Source organism: Grammomys surdaster, unplaced genomic scaffold (assembly GCF_004785775.1).
Source record: "Grammomys surdaster isolate TR1022 unplaced genomic scaffold, NIH_TR_1.0 189, whole genome shotgun sequence".
NCBI lineage: Eukaryota > Metazoa > Chordata > Mammalia > Rodentia > Muridae > Grammomys > Grammomys surdaster.
Window position 1 is genome coordinate 4,378,504 of NW_021604634.1, and position 23,085 is coordinate 4,401,588.

At 37.8% G+C, this 23,085-nt stretch overlaps 1 protein-coding gene across 3 annotated transcripts in view; it reads right to left on the minus strand.

Annotated features, from left to right (window-relative positions):
* Positions 1 to 23,085, minus strand: part of Znf407 (zinc finger protein 407) — a 378,589-nt gene that overhangs the window by 335,449 nt on the left and 20,055 nt on the right. For all 3 annotated transcript variants that reach the window (XR_003711625.1, XR_003711624.1, XM_028768952.1), the window contains exons 2-3: positions 14,365 to 19,079; positions 8,842 to 8,956 (exon numbers count right to left, since the gene is read on the minus strand). Coding sequence is in view for 1 of the 3 variants with exons in the window: in XM_028768952.1 (XP_028624785.1) it covers positions 8,842 to 8,956; positions 14,365 to 19,018 (4,769 nt within the window). In the remaining 2 variants the exon portion in view is untranslated. The remainder of the gene's footprint in view (positions 1 to 8,841; positions 8,957 to 14,364; positions 19,080 to 23,085) is intronic.

Below are 23,085 nucleotides of genomic sequence, written 5' to 3' on the forward strand. Positions count from 1 at the left end.
TTTAATAGAGATCACTAAAATTTCTTTCATATTTAACTACAACCCACATTTTAAGAATGACTAAAGCCAGGCAGTGATGGTGTGACCTTTAATCCCAGCACTTGGGAGGCAGAGGCAGGTGGATTTCTGAGTTCAAGGCCAGCCTGGTCTACAGAGTGAGTTCCAGGACATCAAGGGCTACACAGAGAAAACCTGTCTCAAAAAACCAAAAAAAAAAAAGAGAGAGAAAAAAAAAAGACTGGCTAAAGCAAACTTCTGTTGTGAGGCATGTAATTGTCAACGTCACCAGCCACAGTATAAGACAGACTTACCTATAAATATGCTAATAATGATCAGGTTTAATATTAATAGCACAAGACCATCTGCACCTGCTTTGTTTACAAAAGCACTTCTAAAATAGTTCAGAAGGATCTTACATTTAGCCAGATTTACAAGAATATTCTAGAGTCTTATGAACCACATGGAAAACTGAGATCATAACTGTAATGCAAATTGACCCTTTAAAGGGTCTTCCAATTGCCCTTTCAGCTCAAGATATTCTCTAAGCCCTCAGTGGTAAACAATACTTTTTAAAACCCAATGAGAATTGCAAACAAAAAAATAACTTTGTGACACTCCATGATGTGTCTTAGACAGCTGCAGTAAAAAAATAAACACTAGCAACTTATCTAATGCTTGATACAATGGCCCTGGTATAAGGCTAACTCAAGTGGCAGCCAGGAGAGAAAGAATCTCAAGGGATGGAAAAAAGAAGTTTAGCATAGAACAATTAAAAAAAAAAAAAACATAAAATGTATAAAAAGTTTCAAATGAAAAACAGGGTCTGGGAAGTAAGGAGTAAGAGACAACCACTGTTTGTTGTTACTTTGTTGCTTTGTTTTGTTGAGAAAGGGTTTCTTTGTGTAGCTCTGTGTAGCCTAGAATCTGCTTTGTGGATGAGGCTAGCCTCAAACTCAGAGATTTGTCTGCCTCTGCCTTCTGAGTACTGGAATTAAAGGCATGCGCACCACACCCAGCAAAGTACATTATTAAATAGTATATACTTTTAAAAGGAATAGCTTCCTGCCCTGTGCTGTGCTGTGCATGTAGCTCATTCTAGTGTGAAAGCACAATCACAGTAGCCATCTTCCCTGTTGAACGAAACATGGGGAGTGTGGCTGCATCACCGTATGTCCTTCTCATTATCTGTAATTACCTTGCACTAAGCTATATGGAACAGTATCAACCTGTTCCATTATAATTATCCAAAAATCAATGGTTCCCTAATTAAAATTATAAATAGTGAAATTCTCTTAAAATAACTGTTAGACCAATTCCCATGACCCTTGACTCTGAACAGTAATTTACTTCCCACCTCCCTATTTAGACACACTCCTTTCTCTTCTTCCTTCTCCTACCAGAAACTGTCAAGTCATACAGGTTTTTACAAGAACAAGGGAAGGGAAAGAGGGAGGAATGGAAGGGGGGAGGGAGGGGGAGGGAAGACTGGCAGGCAGGCAGAGAAAAGAGCTAACACTCAACATGAGAGCATGGAACAGCTCTGAGAAACACCCATCCCTGCAACTGTCTACCTAGCTTTATAACCATGCTTCAGGCAGTGTTGACTTAGTTTCTCTTCCTGAACATAGTCACCTCCTGTTGACATATATGTGCCATAGCCCCTACCTGGACAGGTTGCCCTCTTTCATCTGCCTGACTGCCAGTGACAATCATATCCACTAGTACCTACTGCAGAAACAATTTCTGAGTTAGCCAAGAAGACCTGGCCATTTCTGGAACTTTTTGCCTATTTGAGGAAGATGCTGTCTTCAAGCTAAACTCCAGCAAGCACTGGTAAATGCTAGTGTTCAACAGACAGCTATGTATTATGTCCCTCCTTCCACAGCCACATACAAGAGGGCTTTCTGTAGAATTCTTAACAAGAATCCCACTCATGTTATCTCACTCATCTCTACCTTTGCTCTTATGCTCTTTAGTTAACTATGTTAAAAAACATGCAAATCTGTCTCATGAATACTCCTCAACTAACTTTGAGACCCAACCTTGCCAGAGCCAGGTCTGTAGGGAAACTTTTTTTTTTTCCTCAACATTTGGAGGTTCCCATTCAACCTGGTTCTCCATGGAATGGCTCTTGGACCATAATCTGTTTTCTCCTCAGGTCTCTGCCCTCCATGGGGCTTGTGAGCACAAAGCCAATACACAATTCTGTCACCATGCCTGCACAAAGAAACTCAGAGGAATCTACCAGGGGAAAGAAGAATCAAGAATCAGTTGCTAGCAAAGCATCTCTTCTTATTTACATTTCCAACCCCTGTGCTCAAGCAGTTCCTGAGCAAATCAGGAAAGCCACAGAGGACAGACTAGGAAACAGACAAGTGACTAACAAACAGACGTGCAGTTAAGGAAAAGCAGTCACAGGACAGGTGACAAAAGAAAGAAACTGCTGCTCCTAAGGCTGCTGTGATAAAGGGGGTACTTAAAACCTTGACCTCAGTATGAGCTCTAATCCCCTGGAGCCAAAAACAGAATCAGGACACTGGGCCATGACTATGTAACTGGGGAGAAAAAACAGAAGCTGTTATTTTGAACTACAACCAACATGTAAACCTGGTTATTTTATGTCTACTTTGTTATACAGGTTAACCACACTTGGTGGCCTTGGAGTAAGTCCACGAACCTACCTACCATGGAAAAGACAGACACCAAGTTACCATGCAGAAGGCGTATTGGTGGCAGTAAAGCTCTCCACCACTGTGAGGAGACACTGGGAGGAACTTTCTTCTCTTTCTACATCAGTGTCTTACCCCAAGTCTCTCCTGAAGTGCCAAACATTTCAGTGGAAAATAAGGGAGAGTTCTAAGATAATGTTTGTTATTTGAATATTATAATCAAGATATTGCTTAGGTGCTCAAACTATATTGCATTATAAAATAATGTAGAAAATACTGATAATTTGAAAGGTATTAAAGGATTTTACCACCAGACGGGTAAATGATTCATTTTGTGTTAAGTGATAGAAAAGACAGAGTATTTGTTGCATGGCATTTTCAAAATAGAGGCAAAAGCATAGTCAAACTAAAAGCAATAAAATATTTTGTAGAAAATACAAACAATGCATCTTTATAACGAATATGTTACTGTTAGGTTAAATCATTTTTACAAAATGAGAGGTACTACTACAGTTTACACTGTTATAGAAGAAATGCACTGCTACAGCACAGAGCCGCTTCTCTGTCTCTAACCAAAACAACCAGCTGAAGCAAATACTTATTTTATTTAGATAAATCTGTAGATATGATGGGTGTAATTAATTGTTCAGCTCAAAATGCAATTCTGTGGTACTTTTAATGATTTAGGTATACACAGCTTTAGTTCTCAGAGCAGACTAAAAATAGTGATTTTAATTTATTCCTGCTGCCTACAATTACCCACAACCATGTATTTTTAAATATTTCCAGCCTATAAAAATTACTAATTTTTGCCACTTGTGTTTATCTGCATTTAGACTTTGATTTGGATAAATTAAGCTCTCAAGTGTTCCTTGCTTTATGAAACTCTGCATGTTGTACACTTCAACACAAATAAATGACTTGTACCATTAGAGGTTTAAATAATGTAATGTATTTCATGCTCAGCCTGAAGCTGGATTCCAATGAAGTTGCTAATGCACGTAATGATTAAGTGTAACTCAAATACTAACTGTGTTGTTGAAAACATGACAGGCAATAATTTGGTCTATTATATTCTGCCATTTAATTGCCTAGTACAGACATTCTCTGACACGTTATGAAGCAATGATTTACAATTATTCAAGCTGCAAAGGTCAGAAAGTGACATTATAATCATCTACATAGAGATCCCTCTAATGCACAAAAACTAGGTAATCACACACACACACACACACACACAGAGTTAACTGCACTAGTAACTTTCTATTTAAGGTTTTCTAAATCATCTAGGAATAAACATTTCTTAAGCATACTAATGTTCAATTTAAATTTTTTGTGGAATCTTCTCATATACTGAGTGAAATATTTGAAAAATGTTCGTATTCTCCCCTGCTTAGGTAAATCCTATTCAACTATTTAACTAACTCCATATATATCAATCAAGACTAAACACAAGAAAATCTACCAGTAAGTAACATGGTCCCTAATTCACATACACTGGGTTTATGCTTCTGAAAAATGACGTAAAAAAATATAGGCATCATTTCTTGGGTCTACTGTAAGTGTTCTACAATTGTTCTAAGATAACTAGTATTGAAATATGACAATAACCTATCTTGATCAATTTTATCCCAGCACCAGTTTTAGGCACTTTCTTTTCCCTATTACATAGAGATGGTTAAACACATGTGAGTACAGTAAATTATCACCGGATGAAGAACAGAGGGGGAGGAATAGGGAAGGGGAGGGGCTAACATCATTTACAGTAACACTTACCCACAGGGAAAATAAAACAAGGAAATGAGGCAGGGTTAGAATACCAGAATATGAAAGTAAGACTGGATAAGCAGTCTTTTATCAGAACGTAAATTTTAACAAAAATGGAATACATGTGGCTAATGGAAGTAGATGTTATGCTATTACATGCTACAGAAAACCACCTAGATGAAAAACAATGAATAAAAATCACAGTAATGGAAAAAGACACAAACAACACAGAGCAGAAAAATAATGAACAGAAAGGGATAATTAAGAGTCGGAGCCGCCATGCGCCAGGAGGGCCGGCTGCAGAAATGCGTCACTACATCACTTGTAGCTCCGCTCTCCCATCTATGAACACAGAGAGCCAACACCAACTAAAGAAGAAAAGCCATCAAAATCAACAAATGAGACAAATGTAAAATGCAGCATTTACACCAAACAGTAAACTAATTCTAGCATTTAATTCTAAATTCACAATGCACATAGGCTTATTAAATTAACATGTGTGGTGTGGAGGCTGAGAACTGATCCTGGGCCTTGTACATTTTAGACAAGAGTTCTACCACTAAGCTGCATCCCAAATCCCACATCCAGAATGTTTTTAGAAACTAGCAAAACATGTAGAATGACTTTTGGAGGTTGGGAGCTTTCACATTCTTGACAACTAAAATAAGTAAAGACAGAAGAGGATCATGACTTTAATAAAAAGATGTGTCTGGCCTATTTTAAAGACAAAATACATTTAAACAAAACTATCAACTTTTGCACAGGGGAATATTTAGTTTTGCCCCCACTAAGCACAATCACACTGGCAGCAGAGTTTCACGTTGACTGTACATCGAAAACCTGGATATAAATATCATTGCACGCTATAAAATTCTTCTCCTAATCATACTTAGATGTAAGAAAAATACTATACAGAAGCTCTATTAGAACTAGAGATAAGGTTCAGGGGTTAAAGAGCACTGGCTACTCTTGAAAAGGACCTGGGTTTGATCCCCAGCATAAACATGGAGGCTTATGAGTATCTGTAACTCCAGTTATAGAGCATCCAACACCCCCTTCTGGCCTCCACAGGCAACAGGCATGCATGGCATCCACATACATACATCCAGACACACACACACACACACATACACATAAAATAAATAATTTTTAAAATGGGGGCTAGAGAGATGGCCTTGAGATTAAGTACACATGGTTCTTCCAGACGACCTGAGTTTAAGTCCCATTTCCCACGTGATAATTTACAATCATCCATAACTGCAATTCCAGAAAATCTGAAGCATCTTCTAATCTCACAGCATCTTCTAATCTCACAGGTACCAGGGACCAAGAATGTTCTGCCTACACTCATATCATAAAATAAACAAACATTTTTAAATAATTATAATTTTCAAAGCAGCAGTTTATAAGTCAACAAATAAAACTTTGCTCTCCTGGAACTAAGTAACAACAACGACCTTTACTGACTTTATCATTATCTGTTCATAATATGAAAAAATAAACCTTGTTCATACAGAACATTAATCCTAAATCAGAGCCAGACAATGGGAACTAGGCTTTCAACTCATTCAGCTTCTTCTGTCAAGGTCATTTAAACCCTGCTAAACCATGACCACAATCTACCAGTAGAGGATAAGGAAGAGACCACCTTCAAATTATTGATCTTGAAGATCCAAAAAACTAAAAGCAGCATATGTCCAAATGCAACAAATTCAAAGGCAATTTTTATGTTTGAGTTGACAACATAGACTTATACAATGACATCTTAGTGGAAACTCTAAAACACATAGTTCACAGGGACCGACAATCTTCCAGAAGAAAGACAAGAAAAAGCAGCCAAATAATTACAAGCAACCTGCTACGTTAATATTGAAGTTATTCAAAAAAATAAATCATTTCCTTAAATTTCACTATAAGAAAACTATGAGGTTACTACAAAAAGAAGTTCAGTTTTATAACGGTTAATTAAAAAATGTTCCCACCTCATTGCTTTACATATTATTCAACCAGATCTATTTGAGAAATAACTACTTATAACTAAATAAGGAAGGGGTCATTAATAAAATTTCAGAATACTGAGACTAAGATATTAACTACTAGAGAAAAGAAAACATAGTACAAGACCTTCTGTTTGTGACAAAATTATAGAACTAATGTTCCTGAAAGATCACTTCACCTTTTAAAGCACAATTCTGTAAAAGGTAAAATTTATAGCAATTAAAGCTAATGAAGAAATGCAGCATAGCCTGCTTATGTTCAGGAACTAATGGGTCCACTGAGCATTTGTAAGATTATTTAGCCATCAGTGATAATGAATTGACACTGTCAGCAATGTTAATGTACCAATGCTCTCCTGTGTCAGAAGTAAGAGCCAGTCCCTACTTTTTGTTTTGTTCTCTATTTTAACTTGTGTTACTCTACTGCACCTAACACATGAAACATAAACAACCAAAAACATCATTTCATGAAAATTAAATTGCCTGGTCCTTTACTGCTCTATTCAACCTTACTGATCAATCCTCTTCAGCTTTCTGAAACTTCTTCAGAGCTTCTGGCTTTACTGTAAGGCTCTGGACACTACTAAATTATTATGTGTGACTTTTAGACTGGACTTATTTTTAGAAAGAAAGAGAATTAAAACTGCACAGGAGGTGAAATTTAAAGCCTAACTGTAAGTCTAAAAATTAAATACTAAAATCTAGTATGCTTCACTCACATACCCTTCACACACACACACACACACACACACACACACACACACACACACAAAAAACCACTACAATGAAGCTGTCTGTTGCAAACATAAGATTCAATACACTCATATTTACTTCCATTCTATATCCTGATGATGAAATATATGAATTACTGCATTTCCTCTGTGTATGTACAGTAATAAGCAATCAGCTAAAAAAGTATATTGTTCAAATTATACATTTAAGGCCAATTAATTATAAACTATTTCTGACACTATGTATATAAAATATGATTCTCAGGAAAAGTTTCTTTTTCTCTTTCCAATATTATTTACCCTAAATTAAAAAATGGATAAAAATTAGATTTCAGCTAACCTAATTTTGCAAAACAAAAAGCTTTGTACTTATTTCTCACAAATGGGAAAGAAACTGCTTCCTGCTTCCTAATGGCACATCTTCACTGGAGTCATGATCATCTCCTATAACTCAGAGAATAACAACAGTAAGTGAGATATCTTTTAAAATTACAAGACCTATAGAAATTAAAATGGACCACTTGGGACTTGACCTCAGCAGCTAAACTCAGTAGTAACAAAACTCATTCTCCAACTGATCAGGAGTGGCTCCAGGGCAAAGGCCCATCTTCAATTTACTTTAGCTGCAAGTCACTGAACCATCAATTTGGCCAATGAATAAATCAAGACTAGGGTTGATAAAACTGCTTGCAAAGTTATTTATAAAACTGTCTTAAGGGTCAAAAAATGAAATTGTATTCTGGGAAAATGTATTGTCCAATAAAAAGCAGAACTATTCCTGACTTGAAGGCTATTTACATGTTCATGTAAACCTGAAGAGCCTTCTACATAAGCATAATATTGGACCTATGAATGTCAGATTTCTTAAGTTTCACGTAAAGTATTTTATATGATGTATTTATTAATTTCTCTAGCATAATAACATTAAGATATATTTTAATAAGAAGTAGAGTATTAAAATCCACCTCTGAATGTCCTGTGATACACCATATATGTCACAGTATTTTAAAACCTTTTAAACATTTCTGCTAAATTAATTAGTTTTACATTAAGGTACCTCAATGCTTTCTATTAAATGTAACATATCTGAATGACAATTAAACATTGTGAATGACTCTACAAAGAATCATGAACTATAAAACGAAACTAGTTTTGAAATCACAGGACACAAAAATACATTATACACTGCTTTACCACATCATCCCTCAAATGATAGTAACCAGGCATCTGAAATGAAATCTTTTGTTTTTCCTTGTAAAATACATCCAATGAATCCAAAGAGCCATTAATGTGATTAAAATTAAGACAGTATAGCAGAAGGAAAAGAAACACACATATGCACTCCTAAAGCTGTATTATCTGGGGGAATTTTTTGTCTTTAAATGGAATTTATAGTTCTCTCTGGCAAAGTGAATGAACATCCTATAATTTAGTCAATTTACAGATTACAGGTTCAAATTGACCTTGTAGCCCATAAAATTGCTCATCTTCAGCACAGGATTAGAAGTGGGAGAAGAATGTCATAACTGTATTTAAGGAATTTACCATAACAAAGGAAAGGAGGATACGCACGCATAATTTTCGCCACTCTTACTCATATCAGTTTTGAATCTTCAAACAATAGCTATCCCGCACACGGATGCTGGCTCACACAGCAGAGGTGCCTTATTTACTCACCCACAGACGTGACACTTGTACTCCCTCATCCCAAGGTGCCTTTTCACATGGTTTCTGGCATCTCCAAGCTGAGCTGTTGCAAAATGGCATATCTTGCACTTGAATGGTTTTGATCCTGAGTAAATTTAACATAAAATAAGATTTGGACTTGAATCACATATTACTGATAAGATTTTTAACTGTGGAAGGCAAGCTAAATCTTAAGTAATACTACTTTCAATCTAGTTAAGATTTGCTGTCCCCAAAATGGAATACATGCATTCATTTGTAACTTTCTTGATCCCATACTTATCTCACGCATACAGGTTTTAATGTTTTAGTGAGTTTTCCCAATTCTCAATTCTATTTCTAAGATGTAAAGTCAAAAACTGAATGCCAGTAGACAGTTTAAATGAGACAAATAATGTTAAGTATTTTTCATACAACTGACAAAAAATATTTCTTGAAGTAGTCTACATAATGATGGAACATTTTTAAAATACAAATACAAAGTCACTGGTGTGTACGTCAGTGTATCACTGAAGGTATTTCTCAGTACTCATCTACTCTCCTCACATTTCTCCAGCTTTGAATTCAGTTTCACAAAAACAGTGGTACAAACGTTCTGTCCCTGACCTCAATGAGTCGCCGTATTAAATGTCACTACATCTTCACAGACATGAGACACAGCATATAACTGCCTTGTTCTTGTTATCATGTCAGAGTCTATGGTGAATTCACAAACCACAAGGGTTAACATCTTGGTTACTGAGTTCACTAACAAATACTTCAACACAAGAGGATCAGTAACAACAACAACATATTTTAAATAATTAATTAGAAAGGAGTGAGATTAAATATACTCCAAAACAAAACGTAAACCCTTTCAGAGTTGCTTAGCACTACTGTGAGTGATGGAAAAGACACCATTCATTCATCAGTTCCACATTAATGAGAAATAACAATGTCTTAAAAACATATGTACAGATTGTCTTCCAATTTTCTAAGTACTACTACATCTTAAAGGAAATCAAAACAATAAAGACCACAGCTTAAAATCATTACAATGTCTCTTTATCGTGACTAGTATGTAACTTGAGAATTAACTCTTCCAATATGGTAAGAGTATGAAACATGTAAATTTCAAAAGTTACAGAGTACAAATAAAAAAAAGTTTCAATCTTTGATCAATGAACTTGTGTGGTGTCCTGAAAAAGGAAAAAAAAAAAGATTGAAACTAAAGCACTCAAGAAAAAAAATTACTCTCTTAAATTTGAATTTAGTTCTCAAAGGTGATCAAAAATGTAAAGCATTTAATTTTAACCTTCCAACATACATTTAAGAAAAAGGTCAACAGCACTGTGTGGCAGACAAGGCTGAGCACTTCCCTGTCTGACGACAGTGAAACAGATCTCACAGTGCCTCATTTCTATGGTTAGGAGGAGGTGTAAAATATATCCAACACCTAAATGGCTCTATCTAGTAACACTTATATGTTTGAATATCAAAAGCAAGCTGGGATTCTAGGTTACAGCAATAACATTCTAGCAATCATTTTAGAAACTATTTTTTAATAATTTATTTAAATGATCCAGATAAAACTAAACCAATCAGCACTTTGAAATATATGAGAGACAGAATCCCATAATGGAATTTTGGAAAAATAAGAATCAATCTGTCTGTGGTTTCAGTTGTAGTGTTTTTTTAAGAACAACTTGGAAATTACTAACAAACAATAGTATCAAGATCTCAAACAAAAAGGATAAAACTCCCCCAACATTTATCTGCAGGATGACTTGGAGATGCAGACATAAACACCTGGTGGCCCTGACAGCCCCCAAAATCTGACTAGGCCTGCTCGGGTGGCACTAATGCCAGTGAGCACACAAAAACGCCTGTGCAGAGCTCTGAGGAAGTCCTTTCTTAAGTCTCAGGGCTCACTGGTGCAGTGCATGGACCCCACACAAATCAGAAATTCTGCAAGCTGCTGCACAGAGAAAGTCAAGGAGACCTCACAGCTGACACTCATGATCCTAACCGCCTGTCTAAGGTGTCCTTCCTATGCCATCAGCATTCAAGGAGCAGCTGAGCTAAGGCCTCCCTCTGAGAAAAGGAAGTCTTTCCTTTTACTTCCTTAAAGATAACATTTTGTTCTTAAACTTGCCATATGATACACATTATAAAATGGGTCTACACATGTTTATATCACCAAACCTACAAAATCACATATTTCTAAATTTGCCTTTCTCTCAGGTGTATTTTAGTATTAAAAACATCCAGGATTATCTTAAGTGATTCTATTCTCCTTGGAGCAGCATTACCCTCAGAAGATTTTTTAAGTTTTAATTTGGACTGTAAGATTTTATGAAGAGCAAAAACACAAAAGTGGCCTTAACTTTCTGGTGCCTGATTATTTACTAAACAAATCCAAGGACTTGAGATCTCAATCTGCACTCAGACCTAAAGGCCACACCTCTGCTGTACTCTTACTGCTGTGCGCGCGCGCACACACACACACACACACACACACACACACACACACACACACACACACACACAGCATTCAAATTCAGAAGGAAAGATAGGAGCCTGCAGATCTTAGAGGGAGAAGTAATGCAGATGCCTGTTGTTAGAAGAGATCATGGAGACTGTGGAGACCATGCAGACCATGCAGACCATGCAGACCATGAAGACCATGCAGACCATGGAAATCATGCAATGCTTGTTGACTGTAGCGTAAACCCCAGTTCTTCCTAAACATCTGAACATCTCACTCACTCGTTGTTTTACTCAGTTGTCCACACCCATCCAACAATTACACTGAACACCAACTTTGAGTGAAGTCTGTGCAGAGTAAGTAGTGAATGAAGTCAGTCCCTTTCCACTGTGCTCAACCTGCAAAGTAACTTGGGGAACTATGTTATTTCTAAACCACTACACACTGAGTTGCAGACACCCAGCACTAACTTTTTTTTCAGTGAATTTACACACACCACCTTATGTACCCATATATAAACATTTTCCAAGGGGCACAAGGAACCAAAATACTATGAACACAAACAGGATGGCTTCCTGATATCTTGAGGCTTGAATATACTTTCCATGTGCTGTGACACAGAACACAGAATACTACAAAGGAGGTAACACCCTGCTCCATGAGCTCTTGTGCTGCAAGATAATCAAGCTGAGCACTTGACAGCACAAACACACAGGAAGCAATATGCTTCTGCCTACAGTTCTTGATAATCAAAACTCATCTCTTAAGAGTGCTGCTTGTATCACACTAACAGTAATTAGACCAAGTTACATAAAACATACAGCAAATTCCAAATTTGGAAACGGGTTGGATGAGTGAGCCATTTCCAGCTAAGCAGAACTAGCAGCCCTGTCTTACTCGCTCTTTCATAGAAAAAAGCAAAGCACCAACCAGAGAGTTGTCCACTTTAAGATATCCCAGGGAAAAAAAACAGCATGAAACTAAATCTGAAGACCAACTTCCCCAACAAAAGTGACTCAGGAAGGATGTGCGCTACAGTGCTTCAAAGGATGCAAAAATATACTTGCTGATAAGCCCAACAGACGATATTAGGGAAAAAAGCATGCTAACTTCCTAAATGTTACAATCAATGATGTAACTTATATAAGTAGGGTTACTCTGTCACATATTGATAGTTACCTCACTTTCACATCCACATTAACTTGATTTTAAATGCAATTAATACATATAGTCAAGGAAGACTAATGGACTACATTCTGCACTTAACCTGGTAGACATTTTCAAATGGCACAAGTGACCAGTGCAAACCTATTTTGCATTGTAAACGACTAAATAAATCTTAATGGATTAAGAATGATCAGCTATCAACACACAAGGGAAATTAAGTGCTGAAATGCCTACATTGATTATTTTAAATTATTAGCCTTACTCTATTCTTGAATTTGTATGCTTTTAGTGAGCTTTAACACATTTACAAGACTTATTGACTATAATTACAAGAGAATTCAAGTAATGGACACATCAATTATAAGCAACATGTCTTGACCAGACAGTTGCATAAAGAATTCTAAAAAGAGCTCCATTAGCATCTTCCTCTCAGTTTTATTCAGCTTTATCTGACTTAAGAGGGGATGTTAAGAAAACACATATTTTCTATTCGTAAGAACAGCCTGGTACCTAAGATCATGTCATTCCAGAGTATGAGAAGCAACAAGAGAGGTGCTGACCATGCAAACCAGTAAGCACCTAAGTGTGCTCCAGAGGTGCATGTGGCTAGTGGAGAGCAGGCCCCCACACAAGGTCTAAAATGTTTGTATTTACTTCAGCTAATCCTATGTGCCTTCTTCTGTTACTTTCTTCAAGGAAACATTTGTATTTATCTTTAATCGTCATCAACTACTGATAGTGTTCTATATCTTTCTCCTTGTAACCAGTTTCAAAAACTGCAAAAATTTAAAGTATAGATTTAATAATATGCCATTATTTAAAAGTATAGTAAAATAAACCTTACAGTTTTAATGAAAATATGTTCTTTGAAATGTGAATTTATTATTCAAATCCACTCATAAATTCAACCATGTAGACAGAACTTGTCTAAGCAGAGCACAATGATTTAGAAAAGCTGTCTATTTAAAATAAAGAATGTATGGCAGGTTTATAGAAACACTGCACTGAATTTTTACATAAATTTAGAACAGAAGCTTATGCATTTTTCACCAAATATATTTTTAAAAATTTATCCCCAAACTAAACATTAACATGGAATGTTCAATGTATCCAAGTATAGACCCTAAATCAGGTGTTTCCTCAATGAAAACCAAATTTCAACACATATTAAGGAAACCATGTTCACAAATTCTGATCCTTGAAAGTAGAATCTTACTGCTGGGAGTCACACTTGTAGATATAAACTACCTGTTAATAAATGTGTTTAAATTACTAGTATCTTAAGAATCTTATTAAGGGGCAGGAGAGATGACTTCACAGTTTAAAATCCTGGTTTTTCTCCCAGGTTAGACTCCCAGGGGATCCAATGACCTCTTCTGGCTCCCATGGGTACTGCATGCATATGGTACACAGACATACATGCAAGCAAAAATCATAAAAATTAAAAGTTAAAAAATTTCAGGCATCTCTTAAGACAAAAGAATCTTATTAAAGGCTAAAAGCTCCTTAATATGCTCTCCAAAACCACAAAGTATCATTTAATATACACTTTGGAAAACCAAATAATTAGGACAAAACAAATGAAAAGCCATAAAACATGGGAGTTTTACTAAGGTATGTGATGGTGCTTTTTGACAGAAGTAAAGGAAATGGTGTCTACTAATCTGCCTTTAGAATTTTACAGCTGAGTCACCTCTGGAACCATCAAGTGTCAACACTTCTCAGATACAAGTGGAGCATCACACAAACAAATGTGAATCAGGTGGAAGCCCACAAGCAAATTCAAGTAGAGCTCACACTTGGTTGGACCCGAAGTCCAAACTTCACTTATTCTTTTGCACTTCACAGGAAAACAGGGGCTTGCTGCAAGAGTTACATACCTGTATGAGTCCGAATGTGAGCCAGAAAGGCCATGGAATTGCTACTCCGACACATCTTCCCACAATACTTGCAGACATTCCCCTGGTTTTCTTCTCTCTCCCGATTGATCTGCTCAGTGTCTTCCACTATGTACTTATTTACCTCCCGTAGCAATTCCTCATGCTGTCCTTTAATATGCAGAAATAAATTCTGTTCCGAATCAAAGGGCTCTGTACACTTGACACATTTGAAGGTGGCCCCTCCCTCTGGAAGCTCTTCTACACTGGCCTGTTCATTTCTCATATGACCAGCACTAGCCAAATGCTGGTGAAGGTTGCTCTCAGTATAGAAGGATTTTCCACATAGTAAACAATGAAAGTGCTTCTCTTTTGTAGGATGCTTCATGGCTATATGAACATTCAGGCCACTCAGTCCATCTGCTAAAAAACCACAATCATCACATCTGATTCGTGTGGATTCGCCAAAAGAACTGCCTTCAGCTTTCTTCTTCTTCAACCCCTGAGCACAGTCTTTCAGGGGCAACTCACTAACTCTGCCCGCTGTCGCCATCAGACCCTCTTCTGGCTGTTCTACCAATTCACCATCTTCAGTTTTTATTCTAATTATGGAAGAATCAAACTTGCCAAAACTGTACATTGTTTGCTCTTTGTCATCAATACTTATTATAGTTTCATAAACATCATTACTGTCAGCTGTGCCATTAGAGGTTGGGGCATCCTCTTCCAAAATGACTTCAGCTTCATGTTGTGAATTCATCACAATTTCCTTATTCTCAAGAATAGGATTTGCTTGAACATCTTTTAAATCTTCTGAAGTCTGTTCACATCCAACCTTGTTCTGGCTTTCGACATCCAGGTCCAGTTGTTCTCTTGGTATTTTCATCACCACAGGGGAAGTGGATTCAGCTGAATGGCCCCCATCTAGGTCTCCAGGGCAAGGGGACTTGTCAAGAATTTTTCCTTCACTATCATCCCTGCTGCCTCCCTCATCTTCACAATGTGTACTTGTATCACCAACATCATCCAACACGTCGTGGTTTTTCTTTGCTGTCTCACAATCCACAGCAGAGCTTACTAGGTTTTCACTTTGAACACAGCCTGGGGAGCTGTGGTTAGAGGAAGTGTTAAGGGACACTATCTCCCTGGGTTTCATACTTTTGTCCTTAACAAGGTGCAAGGTCTCACAAAAGGAATGATCTTCACTAAAATTAGATTCTTGCTCAGTAACAACTGCCACTGAATCAGGAGTACAGAGTACTTTAGATATATCTAAATTAGTATTGTCATCTAAAATAGAACAATCTGGAGGATTTCTAGATTGGAGAGTGCCAGATGATTGCTGTGGATTTATTTGAAATTCCTCAGAATTTTGTGAATGCTCCTCCTCCAGTATACTGATGTTCTTGGATATTTCTGAAGAACCTGCTTCCACATTAGAAGAGCTGAGGTAAGACTGCCTTTTCAGTTTATGCTTCTCTGTTGCAGCATGCCTAGTCATCTCTCTGCGAGTCACCGCATAGTAATCACAGGCCATGCAATAAAACTCAAATTCTTTGGTATGCTTCCTTTTCACATGCAGCTCTAGAGAAGCAGCAGAGTGAGCATTGAACTCACAGTGTAGACATTTATTGTCACTTGAACCTGCAACATCTCTCTGAGAACATGTGTCATCATGCTGTAGAGGGTCCTCTGTCTCTGGAGATATCTGTCCCTTTTTATCAGAGAGTTGACTGCTAACTTCTCCATCTACAGAATGGAATACATTTCCAGCCTCAACATCACCTGCATTTCCATTATCTACCACTGGCTTTTCTAAAGTAGATATATCTAACTTAGCTGACTTGTTAGCCTGCTCATTAGAATCAGTCACTGCTAGAGGGGTGTTCTTCTTACATGCTTCAAGATTACCCCCTTCTGGGCCAACTATTATATCTGAACTTTGTTTCCCATTTGCTTCTATTTCTACCCGTCCTTTATGTTTCTTGGTAGCACAATGACGTTCCATATCTCCTTTGGTTACAGTATAATACTTACATACTTTGCACAAATAACTATACTGGTGACTGTGTTTACGCCTGATGTGCACTGTCAAATTTGTAATACTAGAGGCCAAAAGTCCACAGTGTGAACAAGTCCGAGAAATGCTGCCTTTGGGCCTCCCTCTCTTTGGAGTAGTGGCTAAGCCTAATTCATCCTCTTTGGTGCTAACACCAGACTGTGGCAGTTCCTTAGGTGTTAGCATACTCTGTTCACGATGGAAATGCTCCTGTAATCGAACACCAACATGGCCTTCAGGCCTTCCACATCCAGAAACACTGGACTCTTCTTTTTTATCATTTGCACCTATACATACTCTTTCAATGCACTCTTCAAAACTTAAACCAATATTGTTTTTCTTAGCATTTTCAAGATGTTTGCTTCTTTTAATGTGCTTCTCCATTCCTTCTTTACTCAATGAATAAAGATTACAAGCTTTACAAAGAAAGTGATAGTCCTGACCATGCCGAAGCTTTATGTGTCTCGTAAGGACAGTGGAAGACCTTGTTTTATAAAAACACTTCTTACACTGAAACTGAGGCTTACTTGAATGCCTTGCTTCAGTTCCGTGGCTTGCTCTGGACTCAACAGGTTCTTCCTGAGCTGCTTTCCCTGAGTCTTCTCTAGAATCTGCCATGTTTTCTGACTCTAAAGTACTTAAAGGTAAAACAGAATCACTACTCAATGATGAAGCAGTCTTTGGTTGAACCACTAAACTATTATGTGTCTCAGTTGCTCTGTGTTCTTCCACATCTTTCTCAGACAAGAATAGATTACAAGAGGTGCAGAAAAAGCCCATGTCATGCTTCTCCTTCATATGGTCTCTAAGACTCGTTTCATTCAAGGAAATAAAGGAACAACACTGACAGCTGAGGACGGGTGTCATTTGCTGATGTTGATTACTGTGTAAATGTTCCTCCAAGTCTCTCCTTAATGGACTAGAAAAGTCACAAGTTTGACAATGAAACTGCATTTCTCTTCCATGGCACTTTTTAACATGAATTTCGAAGTCTGCCTTGTTTGCAGCTATCTGACCACACTCTGTACAGGTACACTCCACAGAGAGCTGGTGGTCAGCCGACTTTACTGGCAGGGAGTCCAGCCGTGTGGAGCCTGAAAGGCAGGAAGCTGTCTTGTCCTGCATCACTTGTGGGTTGTCTGAGGTAGTCACACACAAACTTTGAACATCTCTGCTCATCTCTATTTGTTCCGGTACTGGCTGTGCATTTGTTCTCATCTGTGTTCTGAAGTGCTTCATATACATCCTCTGAGTTTCATTTGTACCCCTTTTATTAATTCCTAGAAGATTAAACCTTTTCTTTGTCTGGCCCTTTAAAGTAAAAGTGCCACTTCGTCTGCGAAAGCTATTACCCAACATTAGAAGGTTTCGATCAGATCTTGGCCTTGAGGTGGTACTGATACTGACATGTGTCGTCTGCAGAGCATTTATAGTGGATTCTGATTTATTTAAAAGACCCTCTGAGCTTACTAAACCACCTAGCTTTTTGTTGTGATTTTCAGGATTTCGAGCTACACCAAAACTAACATTTTCCTCAACTACATCTGCTTCCCCTGATGACATTTTCCTAGACGGCACCATTTCAACAAGGAGCTCACTACTACCAACACTGTCTTCAGAAGGGGCTTCTCTGCAGTCTTTAAACTTGTTCCCAGTATTCTGTACTCCTTTTGAATCCCCATTCCTTGCAATTGGTTTAGAAGCTCTTGGTTTTGTTCTAACATTTTTTGTTCCCATGACACAAGCTTTTTTAGGAAAAGATTGTTTTGTTAAGATCTGTACAAATCCTCCACGAGCAGCAAGGTTCTGACGACGAAGGTGAGTTTTGCCAAGATAATGTGCATTCAACAGGTTTTCTTCAGCACACTGAAAGCCACAGAGATCACAGGAAAAGACTTTCTGTGCCCCGTGAGCATGTCTGACACGCACATGAGGAGATGAGCTGCTCTCTGCTCTGTGGCTACAGTGGCAGCAGGCACGCTCCTTCCCCTGTTCCACATGACATTCCACATGCTTTTCCAAAGCAGAGCAAGAGGAAAATGAACAGCCACATACACCACACCTGAGTCCTGTCTCTACACTTCCAAAGCTACAATTAATGCTCATTTCTTCTGGAGGAAAAGGAGTGTGTTTTTCAGGAACAAGGGAAACCATTTCCTGAGCAGGCTTTTTCACTTCATCTACTTTCAGGGGAAGAGTATCAGATGTGCTAAAATCACAGGATGAGGAGAAAACATTGGGAAGAGCTCTGCCTCCTTCTGAGAAGTTTGAAGGAAAGGCCTCCTTTTCTATTTCAGCCAAATGGACATTAACTTCCACAGTGTCCGACCCACAGGCACCCTGTTCTCTTGTCTCGGGCTCCACTGCCTCTGTTCTAAGTCGTTTGGAAGCACGTTCATTTCTGTCTTCCTCTACAGTAATACTGTCGGAGTTGGCCGATTCTGAAAAAACTCTTTTGCTCGTAAAATTCTCAGAGGCATTTGCTATGTCATCAGATACAGGCCCACAACTGTCATCATGGGATGAAACATTCCTTGGATCTTTTGCTCCCTTAACACTTTCATCCTCATCATTTTCATGTTTGTTCTCAGAATCCATTCTCAATAAAGTTCTGATGATGTTTCTTCTGTCAAATTTGGATTTAACTGGAGCTTACAACCTGTGAAATAAACAGACATGGCATTAAAGCTTTGAACATAAAGAAAACACAAAACTCTTACTCTGGACCTGAAGGAGAAAAACATGATGAAATTAACCTTCATACTTGACTGAATCTGACCACAAGTCTAAAGTTCTAAAGGCAATCTTGCTATGTGTGGTGCTTCATACCTGTAATCCCAACAACCAGGTCAAGATGACTGCCTTATGATCAAGGTCCCAATCTAGGTTACAGAGTGACTACCAGGGCCAAGCCAGGCTACAACAGAGAAAGAGGAGGAGGAAGAAGAAGAAAAGGAAAAGGAAGAGGAGGTGGAAGAGGAAGCAGCAGGAACAACAGCAACCAAATCTGTGGACCCCTGCTGACTCACGAAGACTAACTACTAAGCATCTTGGTGGGGAAATAGGAATACTCTCTATCAGCTTCCAAAAGTTTTTATGTTTCAATTCTCTGAAATAGTAGATTTCAGTTGACTTCTTTTTAAACCAAGAAGAAGCCTTTCTTTTGAACTACGTTTTGGGAGTAATTACGTTTGGGAGTAATTACGAATTACTCCCATTCTATGAAACAGATGAAAACAAAACCGGTGATCTGAGTCTAGAGGCCCTGCCTTCCCTCTGTGGCCTCTCAAGGAGAACCAAATGCTTCAGCTTTATCTGCTTTGCCTCTTCCCCTAAAGCAAAGCCTTACCACAGCTGTCCTCAGGAGACCTTAAGTGATACCATACATACTCAAATCACAGATCACCACTCACCCTAAGTCTTTGCCAATGAAAAGCCCTCCTCCTGCAGGTGGCAATCAATTTTCTTATCTCACAGTCATTTTTGTGTTGTTTGAAGATTAACAGTAAAGGGAAATGTCAGTGGTACAAAATAACAGAGTATGTTTTGGAGAAGGGAATTATCCTGAATAAAATGCCTTAAAATCAATATTATTGATTTTACTTTTCATTATGATAGTTAATTAAATTAACACATATCATTTTCCATTTATTTTATACTATGATTGAAATTTTTAGCCAAATGTGATTTTATTTGATGTTAATAAAAAGTCATCAATATATCATGGTCTCAAACGTAATGACATTTTTTAACTATTTAGCCACTTTTTCCATAAATGACAAATAAAAATAAAGCCTTACTTACTTAAAAGTAAAAAACAAAAAAATCTAAGGCAAAAAAAAATAATGTCTAAGACAAGAATCAAATAAATAAATAACAGAAGAAAAAAGTCAGACTTTTTTCTAAATTAAAACCTCCAAAGACACTATGCTATAAAGGTCACCAATTAGAAAGTATAACAAGAACTCTGGAATAGGAGTGTTTTTTTAATCATATATCTGATAAAAACATTTGCTCCTAGACTATTCAAAGAACTCTTACAACAACTCCAAAATAAACAAAGAATCTGGTTATAAACTTATCCAAGGGAAATACAAAAATGGCCAACAGCACATGAAAGAAAAAAAAATAGTAACAATACATCACTAGCCCTTAGAGAAATCCAGTCAGGACCAGAATGAGATGCTGTTTTCCAGCTTCTAGAATAGATATGAACAAAAAGTCAGATCGAAATGAAATTCAATCACAGGAGCCTATAGCACAGCACCAGAGAGTTCAAAACATGATGGCCATTTGAGTCAAGCAAGGCAAGTCTGAGCAGCACAGCAGGACTTTGTCTTAAAAAAACAAAAGCTAATCACAACAAATGTTATGAGGGTATGGAGCAACCAAAAGCTTCCCACACTGCTAATGGGGGTAGAAGAAAAACAAAGAGGCTCAGGTATCCAGAGGAGCTTCACAAATATTATTGTCAAGATACAAGCTCAGAGTTGGCAAAAATGTCTCAGCAGTTAAAAGCACTTGGCATCAAACCTAAGTGCCAAACTTAGAAACCCCATGATAGGAAAGAAAATACCATCATCCTCAAAAAATTGTCCCTCTGACCTCCAGAGGCTGTGACACACATGTGCATGAACAAAAGTACTATTAAAAAGTGGAGAACTAGAGGCAGGACAGTGGTGGTGCACACCCTTAATGCCAGAACTCGGGAGGCAGAGGCCCATTGATCTATGTGCCAGCCTGGTCTACAGAGTAAGTTCCAGGACAGCCAAGGGCTACATAGTGAGACCTGGTCTCAGGGGAATAAAGGTAGGGGTGAGAAGACAAAGCTCTGGAGCTGCAGATACAGTTTAGCAGTAGTGTTGACCTGGCATGCAGGAGGCCCTAGACTCAAACCCAGTACTGTCAAAAATGATTTTAAGATACAGAGCTGTCACTCAATATTCCCTAAAGATGTCTCCTGCAAGCCCTTTACAGTCCACTTCTCCAGAAGCACACCTCACTCCTCACCAAAGCACACCCAAGTTACATCCCAACTACAGGTTAAAATTCTTCCACAGTAGGTAGGCAAGTCTGTCCTAGAAGTTCCTGAGAGGATTCATACATAACAAGGATTGTGGGGGAAGAGGGTCTGGCTGCATTTTGCTCAGAAAGATGTTCTTGGCCGCATGTGCCAGTTCAATGTCTGGCTGACTGCTGAGTGTGACCAACTGCATAGATACAGCAGAACTCTGCTGATGGACATCTTATCTATTTCTTTTTGTTGCTACTATGATTAAAAATCTTGCCAGCATCCATATACATGTCTTTTCACAAATACAGTTTTCATTTCTTTTAAGTAAATACCTAGACCAGATCTAACTTTATGAGAAACTAACCAATTTCAAAGTAGTTGTATTAAACTGCCACGTGGCATGTGTGAGATCCCACCAGGAGTGTATGTCCATCTGTTAAATTCAGTCATGCTAGTGGGTATGTACAACAATGACAGCTCATGTGCTTTGTTGGTCTTTTGCTCATTTCTTAAGTTGGTTCTTTCTTTTTCTTATTGAGCAGCAGAATTTTCACATGGATTCCAACTGTGAAATCAACTGTCAGATATGTTCCATAGTATTTTATCCCTTTTCATTTTAATTACTTTTTCATTTTATTATATTTTTCATTTTATGATATTTTATATAAAAAGAAGCTTTAAACTTTGATGAAATCAATACCTTTCCTGTTGTGGTTATTTGTGCATATGATTATCTATTTCTCCAATGCCTGAATGTAAACTATGGTTTATTTTACTCACCCATATATCCCAAAGCCCTACAACATTTCAGGTACTTATATACTACTAAAATGAATAATGGCACACACCTTTAAACCTGGTACTTGAGGGGCAAAAAAAGGGGGAATCTTTGTGAGTTCAAGGCCAGAGTGGTCTGTATAGTGAGTTCCAGGACAACCAGCTCTATACAGTGAGATCCAATAGATAAATAGGTAGATTGACAGACAGACAGACAGACAGACAGACAGAAGATAAGTAAGATAACTTATCTTACCTTGCCACATAAGATAAGTCTGGTACCCACATATTTACAAATGAAATACAAAATGTCTAGGATGTACTTCAAAAACATCCAGATGAGGAATATAAAGCAAACTGCTGATGATTATTTAAAAGTGAGTAAAGGCACACAGCGATTCATTTTATCATTCTATCAACAGTGCACCAAAGAACAGAAGGATGTGTGTTCAGAGTGCATATTATGTTACAAGCACAAGTCCAATGCAGACAGTGGCAAAACAATGAAATTCTTAATTATATTCTATATAATGGCTCAAAAAGCCCTAAAACAAGAGGGAAAATATCATAACATTTGCTGTTTTTCAGTAGCTTTTTAGGTTAATGAAATTATCCAACATCTCATTACATGAAAATAACAAAAAAATCTAACAGCACACACACACAAACACACACACACACACACTGTCCACCCTATCAAACTACTCCACAATGATACAAATTCATTATCTACTAGAACACGTTCTACTGGAATGTACCTGATGTGTATAAAGCCACATATAATAAGAAGATAAATGAAGGGCCGGGCGGTGGTGGCGCACGCCTTTAATCCCAGCACTTGGGAGGCAGAGGCAGGCGGATTTCTGAGTTCGAG